Source organism: Brachycentrus maculatus, unplaced genomic scaffold (assembly GCF_059751285.1).
Source record: "Brachycentrus maculatus isolate JH-2025_06_01 unplaced genomic scaffold, ASM5975128v1 h1tg000190l, whole genome shotgun sequence".
NCBI lineage: Eukaryota > Metazoa > Arthropoda > Insecta > Trichoptera > Brachycentridae > Brachycentrus > Brachycentrus maculatus.
The window spans coordinates 1,916,877-1,937,788 of NW_028280941.1; the positions used below are offsets into that span (position 1 = coordinate 1,916,877).

General features: G+C 31.2%; 1 protein-coding gene across 1 annotated transcript in view; it reads left to right on the forward strand.

Annotated features, from left to right (window-relative positions):
* LOC148307782 (calcitonin gene-related peptide type 1 receptor-like) overlaps positions 1-20,912 on the forward strand; it is a 151,733-nt gene that overhangs the window by 79,712 nt on the left and 51,109 nt on the right. The window contains exon 2 of the mRNA XM_088262881.1: positions 14,641-14,743. Within this exon, the coding sequence (XP_088119007.1) occupies positions 14,653-14,743 (91 nt within the window). The 5' untranslated portion in view covers positions 14,641-14,652. The remainder of the gene's footprint in view (positions 1-14,640; positions 14,744-20,912) is intronic.

A 20,912-nucleotide genomic window follows, 5' to 3' on the forward strand; every position in this document is an offset into this window, starting at 1 on the left:
CACTAGAGACATCTATTGTTGAGATGAAAAGAAAATGAGCTGCGTGAATGCCCAGACTTCCATATTCTTATTCATCTTTAATGGAATGTCAAAAAATGATATGTTAAATAACTCCTGTAATTAGAGATAATCCAGATTTGAGAACAAGTATTTGGACATACTTAAAATGTAGTCAGTTTTTTTGTTTGTTTTGGAATGATACGAATCGTTATTTTGATCGTTAAATACTTGTACGGAATGTTGATAATTTAAGAGATTAAAATACCGGTCCAAGTGATATTATAATAAATAAATATCACAGGGAAAAGCGCAAATATGTATTGTAAATTTAAGTTTTACTTATTATTTTTTGACATCTCATCAAAGATGAAGAAGAATATGGAAGTCTGGGCATTTACGGGGCTTACGACCGTCATAGGCTGGTTTAAGTAATCACTTTACACACGTGTAATATTCACCAATTCTACCCATTATTGACAACCACACTACTCAAATTCTTGGAAGTTCTATATATATAAAACAATTTAGAAACTTTGTTCATGAATCACTAAAACTTCACTAGAGACATCTATTGGTGAGATGTAAAGAAGCTTTTTGTTAAGCAGAAACTCTTATATTAATCCAGATTTTGTGAACAAGTATTTGGACACACTCAAAATGTTGTAAGTTTTAATTGATGTAAGTTTAGCACTCTTTCTTTAATTCTATTATGAAACTTGTTTAGATGCATTCCGCGAAACACGTGTCACGATAGATTTTAAGAAATATTAGTGCTAACCAAGTAAATGTTAAATTAAAATGGATAAACAGTTCCACAAAAATACTGCAGAATCTATTTATGAAATAACACATATTCAATTTGAACCCCTGGGAATCGAACCAGAATCTTCTTGCTCGGTAGCCAAACGCAGTAATCACTACACTATGGTACCGTACAACGGGGCTACTGGAAGTTTGATGTGTTACTTGAGACAAATACAGATTTAAATATTTTTTTTGTACTGGGCTCAAGTAACACATCAAACAAATTGAATAAAAGCCGTTTAATAGAATTATATTAAAGCCTTTTGAGTTTTAATTATTTTAAAATAATAAAACGATTTTTTTTTTATTCTATCATAAAGTATACAACATGTAATTTATTATATAAAAATTAGTTACTGTCGTTAATAAGGAAGAAATATAATATATTAACATCTGAACTGTCGATAAGAAATGAAGAAGATATTTTGTAAATTAAAATCATTGATAACTTTGTGGTATGGTAATAAAACACTCTCCTTATCATCCATTGTTTACTTTGTGTAAAACCACTTTTTTAAACACTTATTTGTGAATAAAAAGTTTTTATGGAATAATTTTCCGAAACCGGTTTTCACAAATAAATATTTAAAATAGTGGTATTACACAAAGTAAACAATGGATGATAAGGAAAATGAAGAATATTTTTATTTCAATTTAAACTTTCATGAAAAATATAACCTTTTTTGACAGCCTTATATTTTAGTTAAGGGGGAAGAACATGTAATTTTAAAATAATTACCGCTGGCGAACAAGTTGTAACTTATTAATAATTCTATTTAGAACAGTTTTTAAGGAACTTTTGAAAAGTTTGTATCCATATAAAAAGAAGTTTAGCAGGAGTAGCAGTAGCAGCTAACAACGGCATGCCGGCGTATCACTGCAAATGTGACCTTTCATTTCAAAATAAAACACAGCCAAAATTATCTTTATTGAAATTTTAATTCCTACTACTTAATTTAGTAGTAAAATGGTCAGTTATGGAGGCCCCGGGTTCTATTCCCAGGGGGGGGGGGGTAAAATAAAAAAAAGTGATTTTTTCACTTAAATATTTATTCAATATTGCCCTGGACTTATACCTGAAGCGGAGGGCTGGTCACCTTTTCTTCATGTTTTAACGTTCAAGATAACACTGGGTTTATATGATGCAGTGCCTTTTGCACCAATGGGTGCGGATAAAGGTTTTGAATTTGAATTAACTAGTTTCCCCAGATCTTCTTTACTGTCGTTAAGAAGCACTGCATCGTTACCGAAAATATGATATATGGCCGTGATGACGTAAGAAATTTTATTACCTATTTTAATACAAGATTTTGAGTGTGTCCATATATTTGTCCACAAATCTAGATTATCTCCAATTAGCAGTTTTCATATTATTTTTGACGTCCGAATCCAAAAAAAAACTCGTTTCTTTTCAGCATAGATGTCTCTAGTGAAATTTTGGTAAATTCAAGCACTATGTTTCGAGTTTGAACAATATATACAGAAGTTTCAAGAATTTGAGTAGCGTGGATGTCAATCATGGGTAGTAGAATTGGTGAATGTTACACGTGTGTAAAGCGATCAACCAGATCTGTGACGGTCGTAAGCCCCATAAATGCCCAGAGTTCCGTATTTCGCTTTATCCTTGTTGAGATATCAAAAAGGAAAACCTTTTTTAACATTCATCTTTTTGGATGTGTCTGATTATGATTTGAAAGGACATGGCTGGTAAACTTTGGCAAGCGTCATGGGATCAGCTAGTTTATGGAGCTATTCTCCTATCTCGCACATCTAAATCCACGGTCGTGCAAGCTTAGCTCCTGCCCAACTTTGCACCAGGCTCCTTATGAAGTGAAGCCTCTGCCATGCTCGGCGAAACAGACTTACCTTTTAATTAAATTTCAAGCACCACGCGGTTGGGACTAATACTCAAAACTCCGTGTAAGTGTAATAACGAGATTTGGGAATACTTTGTAGGATGTAATTTGGATGTTATAAACTATTGTGGTATACTTTATAACACAGTTTATTGTAATTGAAGGATATAAAGTGGGTAAAGTTGTGATAAACTATTTATCTTATGAATTCAGCATTTTGTGCCTCAAGGAATGTCTCAATTTGAATGCGAAATGTTTCATACGCCAAATATATATATATATATATATATATATATTATACCATATAATCACATTTATATATATATATATATATATATATATATATATATATATATATATATATATATATATATATATATATATATATATATATATATATATATAACTAACCATCACGCCGCTTCCCCGCTGGGGTAGGCAGAGAGAATACTCCTTTCAACAACGTCATATATCAAGAATCGTCAATTTTCAGCTATGCATGTTTTCGGAATGCCCAGAAAATGCACTATATCCCAGCAAAAGCGGCATATTTTTACCTCAATATTTACCCGCTACAGGGCAGAAAATGTTGTTTTTGCATTTTAAAAAAAAAGTCATTGTTTAATTATTTTTTTAATCATACCAAATACTTTTCAAATGAAGAAAAACATTCAGGTTTCATTAAAAAATATATTTTGCACAATAAAAATTTCAAAAAGTAGCTTGATATTTATTTTTAATACTTTTTTATATCCTTAAACTTTGAAAACGATCTACTGAAAAGTTTTTTGATGTATGACGTTGTTGAAAAGAGTAGGCGATATATGAGTATACACATACCATAAAAGGATTGATTTCTTGTGCCGAAAAAGCTTTCTATTCATTTTGGTTGTTCAGGGGAATTAAGGGCTGATTTCGATAGCACCCTCCGTGTAATTCGTGAGCAATTTTTGCCCTGCGTTCGCCCTACAATCCAAAGCTTTTCAAGCCAATGTCATCACGTATACATTTGAAAAGGAAAGCCATACGTGACCGACTTATTTTTCAGAAGGAAACACTCAAGCTTTTCTGCGCTTTTTTGTAAACTTTTTTTTTCATACACATTTTTTCGAGTGGGCCCGAATTTACGTTCGCAAATATGGAGACAATTTAAAAAATAATTCGCTTTTTGTTTTAGTTTGAGTTGGCAAATACCCTTTTTGCTTGTTAAAAAAAATGTGTAACGTATTTCAATGCATTACGCATCATATTCAAATACCAAATACAATAAAAAACAAATCCGGTATTTGAAAACAATGCACAATGCGTCATACATGTCATAATAATTTTTATGGAATGGTGATATCAACCAAATAAAACTTATTTCATTTATTGTTTCGGCATTAACTTTGTGGTAAGACATGTTACAATGATTAGAGAAAACACTTGTTTTTTACCACTTGAGTTTTATTATAGACTACATGTTTCAGAAGTTAAACTTCCATCATTCAGGTCTGTATAATAACTAAAATATAAAATTGTTCTTTTGTATAAATAAGGAGAGGGGAAAGTTAGGGGGAGGGGGTTAGTCAAGGGGCGGAGTCTGAATAAAACTTATATTAAAAATATTATATTATAAGATATTACTACAAACTGACTGCCAAATCAGGTTTTGAAACTTTAATTATACTGAAAAAATTCACGGATATGATAAAATGATTCGAAGGATAGCTGACCCTAACAGTCTACAAAGACGATAAGTTTGAATTGAGCCAGGAAGAAGTATGCGAAATCCTAACGGAATTATCTTACATACTGGGAAAATGTAAAAAAAAATTAATTAGAGGAGAAAATAAGATTTTTAAACATGGATTTGTACACACCGGAAAATGTTGTGAAAATTATTTCACGTTTTACATTAAAAATATGAAATTAAAAACTGTATTAATACATTGTATTAATTCACTGTATTAATTCATTGTAGTTAAATTAATTTCACTACAATTACAAAAATGTATAACCCTAATATTAGATTTAAAGGCAAAATTACACATGAAATAATATTAAAGCAAATAATCCTGGTCGCATTCTCAGAGTTAAAATTGGTAAATTATTTGTCGTTGGTTTATAAAAATGTTGCTGACATCTTTCACAAATATTAGGTTATATTTTACACGAACGCGTCTCCTGTAAATTTAATAACGTCATCTTGTTTATTTGTTCTCAGATTATTTGATATTCTGGTTGGTATGCCGTGACTTTTCCCATCCTCTTGATCTTAATTTCACCTTACCTTGCAAACAGTCACGATTTTATAAAAATAAAACAGTTTTCGTAGAAAAAAACTAATATCACAACAATTTTGGTTGATTTTGTATATTACACTTTCTTTACCGACAAATTTCTGAAAGAATTACCTTACAAAACAAACATATCGCTCACTCCTTTCAAGAACGTCAAATATCAAAAAACTTGATTTTTCAGGAGAACGTTTTTAAAGTTTAAAAATATAATACAATGCATTAAAAATAAATATCATGGCACTTATTGAACTTTTTACTGTGTAACTGATCTTTTTAGGTAAAACCTGAAGGTTTTTTCTCCATTTGAAAAATATTTAGTTTATTTAAAAAAATAATTAAACAATACCTTTTCTTCAAAATGCAAAAACAACACTTTCTGCCCTGTAGCAGGTAAATATTAAGTTTAAAATATGCCTCCTTTGCTGGGATATAGTATATTTTCTGGGCATTCCGAAAACATGCACAACTGAAAATTGACGATTTTTGATTTATGACGTTCTTGAAAGGAGTGAGCGATATGTGTACCAATTGCGAAAAAATGCACGCAATTGACAAATAAATTCATAGTCTCTGTAATTATTGTTTGATTATTATATTTTTTATTATATTAACTACCAAATGCCGAGTAGTCGGCTATTCGCTGCCAACTGTAAACGACCAAACACCGATGGGTCAGTTTTTCTACCCTAGGTACTGCCTAGGTTTTTGTCTGCCTCCGTGGTATAATGGTCAGCACGCGCGGCTACCGAACTGGAGGTCCCGGCATCGATTCCCAGGGGGGGGTCAAATAAATATAAGTGATTTTTTCACTCTAACATTTGTTCAATATTGAACAAATGTTACAATCTAACATCCTGGACTGGTACCTGAAGCGGTTGGCTGATCACCTCTCCTTCGTGTGTTAACGATCAAGATAACACTGCGTTTATACATGTGATGCAGTGCCCTATGCACCATCGGGATGCAGATAATGGTTTAAAGAAGAAGGTAATGAAAAAACTTCTCACAATTATATATATCACTTTATCGACTTCAAATTTGAACTTTTTAATGTATAAACAAATTTAGTGTGACGTAAAATCAATCATCCAATTTCGTTTTAAAAATCCATGTTATAAAATAAAAATAAAATATTTTGAGTAGTGGAAATCTTTATTTGGACTTTAACAATTAAGTGGAAAAGATGATATTCGACAAGACAAATCCATTTTTTTCACATTCGTTAATATATTAATATTATTTTTTGACATCTCATCAAAGATGAAGAAGAATATGGAAGTCTGGGCATTTACGGGGCTTACGACCGTCATAGGCTGGTTTAAGTGATCACCTTACACACGTGTAACATTCACCAATTCTACCCATTATTGACAAACACACTACTCAAATTCTTGGAAGTTCTATATATATGAACCAATTTAGAAACCTTGTTCATGAATCACTAGAACTTCACTAGAGACATCTATTGGTGAGATGTAAAGAAGCTTTTTATTAAGCAGAAACTCTTATATTAGTATGTGAGATCCGAATCCTGGATTATAATCACACACATGAGAAACGCCAGAAAACACCATTTTCATTTTTATTAATAAGCTTATAATTTGACCAGATAATTTATTTACAACATTTTGAGTGTGTCCAAATACTTGTTCACAAAATCTGGATTATCTCCAATTACAGGAGTTATTTTCATATTATTTTTTGACATCTCATCAAAGATGAAGAAGAATATGGAAGTCTGGGCATTTACGGGGCTTACGACCGTCATAGGCTGGTTTAAGTGATCACCTTACACACGTGTAACATTCACCAATTCTACCCATTATTGACAAACACACTACTCAAATTCTTGGAAGTTCTATATATATGAACCAATTTAGAAACCTTGTTCATGAATCACTAGAACTTCACTAGAGACATCTATTGGTGAGATGTAAAGAAGCTTTTTATTAAGCAGAAACTCTTATATTAGTATGTGAGATCCGAATCCTGGATTATAATCACACACATGAGAAACGCCAGAAAACACCATTTTCATTTTTATTAATAAGCTTATAATTTGACCAGATAATTTATTTACAACATTTTGAGTGTGTCCAAATACTTGTTCACAAAATCTGGATTATCTCCAATTACAGGAGTTATTTTCATATTATTTTTTGACATCTCATCAAAGATGAAGAAGAATATGGAAGTCTGGGCATTTACGGGGCTTACGACCGTCATAGGCTGGTTTAAGTGATCACCTTACACACGTGTAACATTCACCAATTCTACCCATTATTGACAAACAATGTAGTGAAGTTCTAGTGATTCATGAACAAGGTTTCTAAATTGGTTCATATATATAGAACTTCCAAGAATTTGAGTAGTGTGTTTGTCAATAATGGGTAGAATTGGTGAATGTTACACGTGTGTAAGGTGATCACTTAAACCAGCCTATGACGGTCGTAAGCCCCGTAAATGCCCAGACTTCCATATTCTTCTTCATCTTTGATGAGATGTCAAAAAATAATATGAAAATAACTCCTGTAATTGGAGATAATCCAGATTTTGTGAACAAGTATTTGGACACACTCAAAATGTTGTAAATAAATTATCTGGTCAAATTATAAGCTTATTAATAAAAATGAAAATGGTGTTTTCTGGCGTTTCTCATGTGTGTGATTATAATCCAGGATTCGGATCTCACATACTAATATAAGAGTTTCTGCTTAGTAAAAAGCTTCTTTACATCTCACCAATAGATGTCTCTAGTGAAGTTCTAGTGATTCATGAACAAGGTTTCTAAATTGGTTCATATATATAGAACTTCCAAGAATTTGAGTAGTGTGTTTGTCAATAATGGGTAGAATTGGTGAATGTTACACGTGTGTAAGGTGATCACTTAAACCAGCCTATGACGGTCGTAAGCCCCGTAAATGCCCAGACTTCCATATTCTTCTTCATCTTTGATGAGATGTCAAAAAATAATATGAAAATAACTCCTGTAATTGGAGATAATCCAGATTTTGTGAACAAGTATTTGGACACACTCAAAATGTTGTAAATATATTAATATATTACATCATATATGATGTACTATAATTTCTTCACCTCATATCATTCCCAGTATAGTAAGCACCCAGAAAGTATTATAAATATAAACAATGTATTGTAATCATTGTAAAAATATGCATACATATAACTTTTGTAAGGGATAGCCATCACCTTGAAATAACGAAAATGTTCACTATAATAAAATATCTTCCTCAGATATCAACCATCATCAATAAGTACCATCACCATATAATGGCATGCATAGTGTGTAATAATCATATGAGCGCGCGATAATTTAAAAACAGTTATACATTAATTATGTATTTTTAATCATTTGGTCCAGATTGAGTCATTTTTATTTGGAGTTGTTAGGCAAGCCGGGCTTTTGGGCTTCTAGGGAAATACCGCCACTGGGCTGCCGCCAGTGTTAATACACATTTGTGCCCGTTTTATCAATTTGTTTATATTCTGCAGTTGTCTTATTTACAAATGTCAAATATGATTGATGTAATACGCCATTTAAAAAAATTAAAACATCTTCCAATAGAGTGATCAATTTTGCGCCACCCTGTAGTAATTTAATAATTTGTGATATATACCAAGCAAATGTGAAATTCTCAAATAAATTGTATTTCCCCGAAATGACTGCTGAATCGATGATGAAAATACATTTTTGAATAAATTTCATTTATAAAGATATTTTACGCATGAAACTTAATTAAATTAAATTTCTTCTGAACGTTTAAGCACTGAAGACTCTTACCTCTTTTAATGTTTCGCTTTCAAAGTGGGGAATTTTTGGCATAAATCGCATTACATATTTCTGAAATGTATTTTGAAGGAGGTTTTATAAAATAAATTATGTTACTTATACAAAGTTTGTATGAATAGGATCAAAATTATACAATAATACTCGAAGAATTTTATTTTAATAATATTTTAAATATTGATAGGAACTCCAGAAGTAAAATGATTTTCAACATTTTAAACGTTCTCCTTATCATTCATCGTTCACTTTGTGTAATACAACTGAAAAAAAGCACTATGACAACCAGTTTCAGAATAATCATTCCATCATAAGGTCAAATATAGACTTAAGTAAAAAAAATAACAATCCACTTTTTATCTTAAAATAAATTACTTTTTTATTATTATTTGAAATAGAGCAAAAAGATAAAGGGAATATTTTTTTAATCGTTTAAAGTTGTAGTCAAATTTCATTGGTTATTTATTATGGGTGAGTCATTATTAATTGCGTTTCTTATTTCTATTTTTTTTTAAATTGTCTAAATGCAGACCAGTTTTATTTAAACGCAAAATTTCTAAACCCGTTGATTTAATAAAATTATGGTCTTCAGATACAAGGTGTTCGACAAATTCAGAAACATTATTATTATTAAGACACATAGATGTTCTTTAATTTCAAAAATGTAATTACTGTGTATTTATTCAACTAATACTACAATTTATGTACCTAATTATTCCTGAAAATATAAAGAAATAACCTGCCGAATCAATAAATGAAAGTAAAAGCTATTTTTTCTTGAATGTTTTTCGCGGATACTTTGTGGCACATTTTATAAACTTTATAAAATAAAACAACATTGTTTTTAACCACTTTCTTACAGTTACATTTTATCCAACCGGTTTTGAAAAGAGCCTTGTCATCATTAAGGTTAAACATGTATACGTTTAACCCTGATGATGAAAAGGTTCTCGTCGAAACCGGTCGAGAAAAAATGTTCCAATAAAAAAGTGGTTAAAAACAAAGGTGTTTTATTTTATAAAGTCTATAAAAGTTTTCGATAAGTTCCGTTGTCTCCTAAAATACCATGAGATTATGGATAAATTATAACTTAAAAAAGTAAGGATTTTGTACATATGATTTCAACAAACATCTTGTTGGGACAAAACCTACTGTTCATGATTTTCAGGCATAGATACAAATAGGGGATGATTCCGTTAATTAAATAATATGTTTGAATTAAATGATGCTCTCCATATTATTTACTTAATCTGCCGGCTTCGGAGTTACCACTTTAATTGGAAACCGCGAAGTGCTGTAAATCTAGTGTAAATTAAACCTATTTAGCAACGTAGTGCGTACCTTTCAAACTATCACCCCACATTGTGTCAGATTACTTGAAATCGCACCGACTTACCCCACACTGTTCCAACTCTCCGAGCTGTACCTTATAATGTGTATTCTTATAAGGCAGAGGCCAGTAACGTGTGGATAGCGAGCCACATGTGGACTTTGAGCAATATGTGTGGCTTTTTCTTTGACAAATTTTAATTTCCGCTAACCCCATGGTATACGAATCCCGGGCAGATCACCAAAAAGATGAATCGGCAACTGGGAATCGACAACGCAGGAGGCTAATTCCTATTAAATCCAAGCCACGTGGCCTGTCATACTAAGAAGAAAAAGAAAAAAAAATTAAAATGACTTTAATTCACAGAAATTTATTTTTAATTTTATTATTCTGTGCACAAAAGAAATAAGAACTTTTAATTATGTTTTTTAGTTTTAATCTGTCTTTTTTACTTAATACATTAAAATGCATAGTAAAATACATAAATCGTTGAATGTTAAAACGTACCTTTAAATATTTATTGTGTCGCAGAGATACTTATAAAACTATTCATTTATATAGATGTATAAATCTCCACAAAAAAGTATCTCTGATTAAAATTTACTTTAAACATTTAATGATTTAAATTAAATTATTTAAATTAATGTTTTACCTAGTAAATACCACTATTTAGAAATATTTTGAAATAGTGGTATTTTCTAGGTAAAACATATATTAAAAATGGATAGATTTTACCACAAAGTAATTAATGAGCAAAGTAAGTACAACATTTTGAGTGTGTCCAAATACTTGTTCACAAAATCTGGATTATCTCCAATTACGAAGTTGTTTTCATATTATTTTTGACATCTCATCAAAGATAAAGAAGAATATGGAAGTCTAAGCATTATTTAATTAATTAATTAAAGTAATTAATTCAATTAACGAAATTAAATTATTTTAATTGTAAATTTTTTTAAGATTCAGACCTGAAGATGGAAGCAAAGCTTCCAAAACAAGTCGTCATAATAAAGTAAACTCAAAGGGTTAAAAACATGTGTTTTTCTTTTACAATTTCATCTTTTCTACAACAAAGTGAATGCCGAAACAATAAATAAAATAAATTATTATGGAGTTTAAAATTTTGTACTTTATGCAGCTAAGCTTAATTTCACTTTTAATTTTCACCTCTAATTTTTTTTATTTTTTTTTATTATTATTTGTAAAAGTTATTACTCTTTTTTACAACTAAATTTATATTCTTTGTATATGGTATGTATTTTTTAACCTGCACTTTTATTTGTTTCTGTAAGTTTGTTGTGTTCTCATCTAAATGATGAAAAACATCCAAACAATTTGTTTTGTACTGTATTTCATATCTTGTAATGTGTTTTTCATTGTCTGTGAACCGTAAATGAATAAATTAATGAATTTAAAATTGGCTCCCCAAAAATATCCAAACCGTTATTCTATTCACGTTTGGCTCTTTTGGCCCAAGAGGTTGCCGACTCCTGGTACGAAGCAAACAAGTAAATGATCCCTTAAAACAACTTGTTTTTGCGTCGCACGGCTTTCCTTGTATTCTCGAGTAGTAATAATTTTTGCCTAGCAACGCATATTCCTCAGTCAACGATTACGAAAACGTGATTATACGAGATGCATAGATTCAAATGAAGCAATTTCCATTTATAAATGTTAATTTATTCGCGTGACGTCTTTTCAACGTGAATAGAAAATATATTGTTCTTTTTTATTAAACTTTTCATACATAATATATGCAATTTGGCGGGCTTATTGCTAATAAGCAATATCTTTCAAGCAGATTAGCGATTTATACAGGTTAAAGTTAGAACTTTAACGCCCATTTGAAATTAAAGGGGAGATGATCGGGAGTGTCGGGTTGTGGTCCCGTGGTTGGGGTCGCGAACTCTTAAGTCAGAGTTTCTCGGTTCGAACCCATTCTACCGCAATTTGGTACTTATTTCTAATAATGAGCCGCTTAGGCTCACAGAAATAGTATGAAATTGAAATATTTCTATAAATAATAAAAACACAAATCTTTTTTTAAATTATGCTTGTTCATAAGTATGAACGGAAAAAAACATAAAAATACAAATAATTACAGCATAAATGAAAAATATATTGAATGTTTGGGTAATCATACTTTCTTGCCGTTATTAAATTATAATATAAATTTTCTTGAAGTCAGCCAAAAATTAATATATTTTTTTTAACCCTTATCCGCACCCCAATGGTGCAAAGGGCAGTGTGTCATATAAACGCAGTGTTATCTTGATCGTTTACACATGAAGGACAGGTGATCAGCCCTCCGCTTCAGGTACCAGTCTATGGTAATATCGAATAAATATTACAGTGAAAAAATTACTTATATTTATTTTACCCCCCTTAGGAATCGAACTCGGGACCTCCAGAACGGTAGCCGAGCGTGCTGACCATTACACTACGGAGGCGGACGTTAAATATACAATACGTCTGAAAAATTATTTTCAGTTATTAATCACAAAAATATTTAGGAGCTTGATGCCTTTCATCCCATTTGCATTAGTTAAGAAAAGTATTATAGAAGATGATAAAGTTTTATGGAAATAACGAGATAAGAAAAGTATTTTATCAATTATAAATCACATGTCATATATGTTACATACTTACTACTTTGGGCTTTCTTAACATTTTGACAAAATAATTATATATTCCCTTTAGCGAAAATAGAAAAAAAAATTGAAATATCTTTTTTTTATCGTTTAGATTTTGAATATTTTATAATCATCAAACTTTATATTTTGTTCCCAATTATAATAATAAAGAGTTTTTTCGAAATGTATCTTATTCACCCTTTTTCAATTTGTTTTGTAATAAAATATAAATAAACACGGAAAGGTTTTATTATATAAAACTCAAACTTTGTTTTTGACCACATTTATTTTTGGTCTTATTTTTCTCTAACAAGTTTCGATAAGCACCTTTTCATCTTCAGCTATGGATATGTACTAAACACAAAACTGTGAAGTATTAATTATACTGTGCAAATTTTGTTACTTTTTTCTAGGAAAAGGAATGATGGAAAATATTTCAAATATATTTTTTTTAATACTGTTTAATTTCTAAAATAAGTAACATTTTTAGTAGATACAAATTTAATAATAATAATAAAACCCTTATCCGCACCCCGATGGTGCATAGGGCACTGCTTCATATAAACGCAGTGTTATCTTGATCGTTTACACATGAAGGAAAGGTGATCAGCCCTCCGCTTCAGGTACCAGTCCAGGGTAATATTGAATAAATATTACAGTGAAAAAAATTACTTATATTTATATGACCCCCCCCCCTGGGAATCGAACCCGGGACCTCCAGAACGGTAGCCGAGCGTGCTGACCATTACACTACGGAGGCGGACACATACAAATTTACCTCAACCAAATATATATTTTTGGATTTTATCATAATAAAACCTTGCGACCGATTTAATCTTAACTAAAAGTAGTTTTTATATAATCCATGAAGCGTGACGTAGCCTATTGTGTAATTATATCGTAATATTAGGCTATATATTATAAAAATATCATAATTTAGACGGAGAATAACGTAATACGTTATCATAATGTACTCACACACGGAAGTCTGCGAATATCGCATGGAGCTGAAAAATTACTATGAAAAATGGCATTCTTTGTTTAAACTTTGGCTATAAATCCTACAACATGAAAATTACTCGAAATTCCACAAAATGTTATTTATTATGTACGTATAATAATAAATTATAGAACAAGCTCTACGGGAATTACATTACATTTTTTAATCAAACAAAACTGTATTTTTAGCGACGACGAAAGTCGATATGGCAACGGTTATCGTCTACGCTAAAAATTATGAATACCGTTTTTTTTTGCAATGTGCCCAAATTTTGTTTTCATTTGGTCTTTGGAATGCGTATGAACAAACAGGGCGTCTTTGAATAGTGACATTGATCCATTGACGGCACAACGTCGTAAACGCTTATTTTATAAATAATAACGATGAAATAAAGGGTTATTCAACAAAATAAAAGAAAACGGATAGAACTGCAATCGTTCACAAAGGTAACAGTTAAAAATAGCATTTAAGAATCGCGTCACTAAAAAAATAACGCTTTCAAATAACATAACTGTTTGAAAATTAACGGTTTCGAATCATAATACCGCACAAGTTGCACAATTTCGTGAAAACGCAATTGTGTAACTGTTTTATTAACAAAATAAATAAATAAATCATCGATAAAAAGTTCGTTGATGAAAAAGGAAAATTTTCATTGCAAATCGTTTCACTGTCGATTAGTTTTGATAATAAAAAAATATTACTTAAACAAAATCCGTGATAACTTTAAGAAAAACATTTAATTGATAAAACTTCCATTTTCTATTGTATTTAAACGATACCAGTTTCATCTCGAATTGAAAACCTCATACACAAATACATATGTACAATAGTTACAAGTTACAGCTCCCTTGAGGTAATAATTGGAAGAAATATCGCTTAATCAATAATTCAATTAGTTTCATGGTAATAATTTTTATTTTTTTACAGATTTAAGTAACAATGGCGCAAATTGACGACCCCCTGATCCAGTACTTGGAGAACAAAAGAATAGAGTGTGAGGAAATGAATAATAAAACGGAACCTCCTGAGGGTAATTATAGTTTTATGTTTCTTGTTTTAATTGATACTTATTCATACAATTTCAAGACTGTTTTTCAAATACCGATTTTACGCTAAAACAATCCATCAAATCCGTCTGGGTTAATTTTTTTTGGTACTCGTTTCATTCATCTATGGAGAAAAGTGCCAAAAGAAAATTACTTATTTTTTTTTATATTAACACTATTATTCTAGTTCTACTTATAAAACCTCTACCCTTTTACCCTTTACTATGACTAAATTATATTGTATACCCACACACAGGCCATGCCTTTGTGGGATCTTTTTTTGTATTCATTTTTATATTTTATTAATTTAAAAAAATTGTATTTGAATTTATGTTCATATTCTTTTTGAACAAGTATTTGGACACACTCAAAATGTTGTGAATTTTCTTCTTCATCTTCTTGCTCAATGCTGAGCGTCGTGGTCTTCTGGAATGTCAGGCACTTGGTGCACAAGTCCTCTCCATTCTTCCCGGTCCTGGGCCAACTTGATGGCAGCGTTTAGCGAGGATCCGGTTAATTCCTTTATTTGGTCTGTCCATCTTGTTGGAGACCGTCCTCTTGCCCGCTTGCCTTCAACTGTACCTGTTACTACCAGTTTTTCAAGACTCTTCTCGTTCTTTCTGGCGATATGCCCAAAGTAGGACAGAATCCTTTTCCTGCAAGTCGTGGAGAGTCTTTCTGTCACTGACAGTTCGCGGAGAATGGAGACGTTTGTGCGTCTTGCAGTCCAAGGAATGCGCAGCATCCTCCTCCAGCACCACATTTCAAACACATCCAGCATATGTCTTTCCTTTTTCCTCAGTGTCCATGTTTCCACTCCATACAGCGCAATGGAGAATATCAGAGATTTCACTAGACGGGTTTTCGTTTTCCTCAGTATGGAGCGATTTTTCCATATCTTCGCCAGACTAGACATTGCTGATTTTGCCATTCCAATTCTTCTCCGGATTTCTGCTTCACAGCCTCCATCTTTAGAAATGAGTGCACCTAAATAGATAAAGTCGTCGACTTCTTCATAATCCCTTAAAGAATTGTTCCTTATCAGGGTGCCGAATCGGTCGATGACAAGAACCTTGGTTTTACTTTTGTTTATTTGCAGTCCTAAATGCTGGCTTTCTATTTCGACTCTATGGAGGAGTTCAGCCATTTCGTCCTCATTGTTGGCTATTAGCGTTGTGTCGTCTGCGAACCTTATATTGGAGATCTTTTTGCCCCCTACTGATACGCCACCTTCCCACCCGTCTAGTACTTTCCTCATTATATATTCTCCATATATATTGAAGAGATCAGGAGACAGTATACACCCTTGTCTCACGCCTTTTTGTACTTGAAATGGCTCTGAGAGGAAATTATCAACTCTTACTGATGCCAAATTTTGTACGTATAAGTTGTGAATAAGAACTATCAACTGTCTCGGTACACCCATTGCTTCCAAAACCTTCCACAGGCAATTCCAATTCACGCAGTCAAAAGCCTTTGTATAATCAATAAAGCAAAGTACGACCGGAACCTTGAACTCCCGACTTTTCTCGTTGTGAATTTATGTTATGTAATACAAAAGAATTTAAAATAAAGAAAAAAATTAAATATATTTCTTTAAATCTTTAAAAAAGTGGTAAAAAAAATTGTTTTTTTTTTTTATTTTATAAAATTTTATAAAATGTGACACAAATTATCTGCAAAAAAATCGTAATAATTCGTTTTTATCAAACTCGATGCTCTTATTTTTATTTTGATATCTTTTGAGATAGTATTTAAGATCTTATGAATGATAAGGCTGAATGACACAATATATTTCGAATATACCCACCGCCTTTACCTAATCAAAAATAGTTTTTTTTTGTATATACGAGTAGATTCGTTATTTATCAACTTTATTTATTGATTTAATTAATTTTTGCGTGCTTATCCATATAAAGATTGTTTTAGTGTAAAGTTGTATAACTATCATTTATTTCCTTAAAAATTAGGAATAACATTTCCTTGATGTTTGACTAGAAATTTTCAAAATATATTAATTTTAATGACATTAAGAGGTATAAATATCACAAGGAGAGATAATGATAGAAATAATATAATAAAAATAAGGCAAGCCTCTACTTACCACACAAAACCTTTTTTATAAATTTATTTTACTTACTTATAACCCTTATCCGCACCCAATGGTGCATAGGGCACAGCACCGAATTTACGCAGTGTTATCTTGATCATTACTTACATGAAGGCAAGGTGATCACTCTTGCGCTTCAGAAACCAGTCTAGGGTATGTTAAATAAATATTGCAGTGTAAAATCAATAATATTTATTTTCACCCCCCTGGTAATCGAACCCGGGACCTCCAGCACGGTAGCTAAACACGCTGACCATTACACCACGGAGGCGGACAAAGTTTATTTAGTTACTACTACTACTACTACTAATACTACTACTACCATCACTCCATTTCCTCGCAGGGGTAGGCAGAGAGGATGGAACGCCACACTTTTCTGTCCTCGCCTCCCTCACATCCATACATCTAGTCATACATGCCCTCCGATTACGCAGACTTTTGACACCGCCAGATTTTAGGTTCTGATTGATCTGATCATGCCAAGTCTTTTTCGGTCGTCCTCGTTCTGTTTTAACTCTCATATTCGCCACATATATTTTCTTAGTCATTCTCATTTCAGGAGTAATCCTAGGATTCCATAAATCCTCCATAAGTATTAATAAGGTCTAAAGCTAAAGAACTTCGTATCAGCAAAAGTTTCTGATGAAAAAAAAAACTTTCAATAGAATCACAACCGGATTGTTTTCCAATCTTAAGGCTCCTTTAACAAGGAATTTAAGATCTGAAATTTTATCTTAAAAAAAATATCAAATTGAAAGAAAACGTCGATGTTTGGAAAAAAATATATTAACCTTACTGTTGAGCCATCGACAAAATTCTTAAGACATTAGGGAATGTAAACAAGTATATAAAAATATCATTTTGAGGGTATTGTGGAAGACTTCGTATGTTCGAAATATAATAGAATGTATATGGAAGATGAAAATTCTAAAATCGAATCACTGGATAGATATTTTTCTGACCATCACGCAGCTTCCCTGCAGCGGTGGGCACAGAGAATAGAACACCACACCAATCTGTCTTTACAAAAAATCTTCGCCACTTCCACATTCATGCATCTCCTCATACATACCTGCCGATTATTCAGACTCCTGACCAGAGCACGTTCAAGTATTTAAAAACTTGACCATGCCAAATTTTCCTTGGTCTTTCCCGAATATATATTTCAAAATCAAAATGGAAATCCTAAAAAATCAGTTGTGTGGTTGTCAACTGTGGTTGGAACTTATTTTTATGTCTACCGGTTTCGAGGCGTACCTGTCTCTTCGTCAGGACAATCACTACCACAGCATGCAAACAATACTACCCTTCACTACCATAGCACTATTTACACACTAAAAAGTACACAAAATGTTTAACACATGCTATTTTGGTCGACCCAAGACCAACACGCACTAGGGGTTGCAGCACAAACATGCGTTACGAGCCAAGGTCTAACATGCACTAGGGATATAAATTTTATTTTGACGAGCTTATATACTCGTAGGTTGAAAGAATGGTGAATGTTACACGTGTATTAAGTGATCACTTTAACCAGCCTTTGACGGGTTGTACACCCTGTAAATACCCAGACTTCCACATTCTTCTTCATCAATGTTTAGAAACTTGTATTACTTTTAAAAATATTTTTACCGAATTACTCTTTTATCATTAAATTCACCTTTACTTGAAAATGTTTTAACATTTGTTTTGCATTCATTAGTAAAATGAAATCATCCCTAAAACTAAGATGAAAATCCTGTTATAAATTTGAATACATACTTATAGCATATGTAAGTCCTTTGAAGCGGATAAAACAATATAATCGTCTGAATGATATGAATGTCAAAGTTTCAGATACGTAAGCCTCAATTATTATTTTCAACCCCTTCGAGCAGCGAATTTTAGTAAAAACAGAAAATATTTTTCATGTGTAAGTTTACAGAAGTATTTTTGGTTAATGTAAGTAAGCTTTTCATTTAGCAGAGACCCTTATTTTCAATGTGTGCAAGATCCTTACCGAATTACTTTAATACACTCTAAAAAGGCCTGAAAACGTATTTTTTTTATAAAGCTTTAATTTAATCAATTATTTTACTCATAACATATTGCATGTGTCTAAATCCTTGTTTATAAATCTTGATATCTCAAATCCCAAGTGGAGAAAGCCAGATTTGTGAACAAGGATTTTGACACACCCAAAATGTGATATTTTTTCTTTTTTATTTTAAATCGTAAATTTAATAACAATCATTCCTTTTTTTTAATATGTTGGAAACAAATACTTCCTATATTTTTTTTTACATCAAACCATATGTTGTGTCCTTTTTTTATTTTTTCATTGTAAAGTATTATTTTTTTATATTGTAATAGCCTTATGAACCATACAGGCTTCTTCACTATAGGTACCATACATAAAAATTATGGCTAAAGATAAATACGACGGTTAAATACATTTTTTTAAAGAATTATATTTTTTTTAAGAAACGTCACATTACACCACTAACAAAATTATTATTTTACATATTTTATAAACAGACACCATGATCGATGGTAAATATAGCTTTAAAAAGGTTTTATAATTTATAACATCCAGTCACGTATCAACCTCTTATATGACAGCTAGCAAAAGCACGATATATGATTTTTGGTTTCGTAAAATAATACACTTAAGGAACATGATTTTCAAATGGGTTAAAATTCACCTTAAACACATTATATTCTTGTTAAAGACGAGACGTGTGTTGTTTTCCTAATACAATTAATTACAATTTATACATTCGTTAATTGATACGACTGTAAAATTTCAACTTGCTAGTAAGGAATTTGGTATACCTGTAATGTATGTACGTTGGTCCAATTATTTAGGAAATTCTATTAATACTGTAATGGCGAAGATATTTTAAATGAGTACTCAATCACATATATTAATATCCAAGTCTCTTTTAATCACTCAACTCCGCTTTGAAGTTAAAGGACGTTTGAAATACAATATATGATTTTCCATATACAATATGTATATTTAAGTATATATTTATTTTTTATAGAACGACTAAAGTTTTTACAAGTGTCTTTGATAAAGAAATCTAAAAGATGAATGTTACACGTGTGTAAAGTGACCGCTTAACCAACCCATAATAGGTCATAAATCCTGTAAATACCCAGACAGTCGTTTATTTCTTCATCTATATGGAGATGGTAAAATGTAAGACAACATAATATTTATTTATTTTTCAAAACAAATTACACACATAAGTCATATATACATATAATATTCCCGATGAGTAATTTCTATTTCTCATGGGATTAAGGTTAACAAGACTGGAACACAAATGATAAAGTAACAAAAATATTTTTTAAATAACCAAAACTAAAACATGGCAAAATATAAAAACAATAAACAGGTATAATAAATGGGTATTTATTGATTTGGCGTTTAATTTGTAGAACTCCATTTTAATTTACGTATTAATTTTAAATCAAACACAGATTTTTTTAATCTACTAAGTTTTAACTTAGTAGACTCAAAAAATCTGTGTTTGATTTAAAATTAATACACATAATAAATAGGCATGAGAAGCATATTTAAAATAAACAAATGAGAAAACATAAAAAACATAAGTTAAAAACAAAATAAGAAAATATGATTAATCACTACATATATATCTTTCCATAAAGTACTTTTTCAGATCATTTATTCTGGATCCCCGAATGGGTTCTATTTTATTTATCAGTTTTTTTTACAAATACATGCCTGTACAGTTCCCGTGATAAAATACACTTTGGGATATTTTAAACGATAGACCATAATAGGTTATAATGATAATAATAATAAAACCCTTATCCACACCCAAATGGTGCATAGGGCACTGCGTAATACAAACGCAGTGTTATCTTGATCGTTTACACATGAAGGAAAGGTGATCAGCCCTCCGCTTCAGGTACCAGTCCAGGGTAATATTGAATAAATATTACAGTGAAAAAATCACTTATATTTATTTTATTGATTCGGTATTAACTTTTTGGAATGACATATTGATTAATTTATTTAAATTAAACGCTTG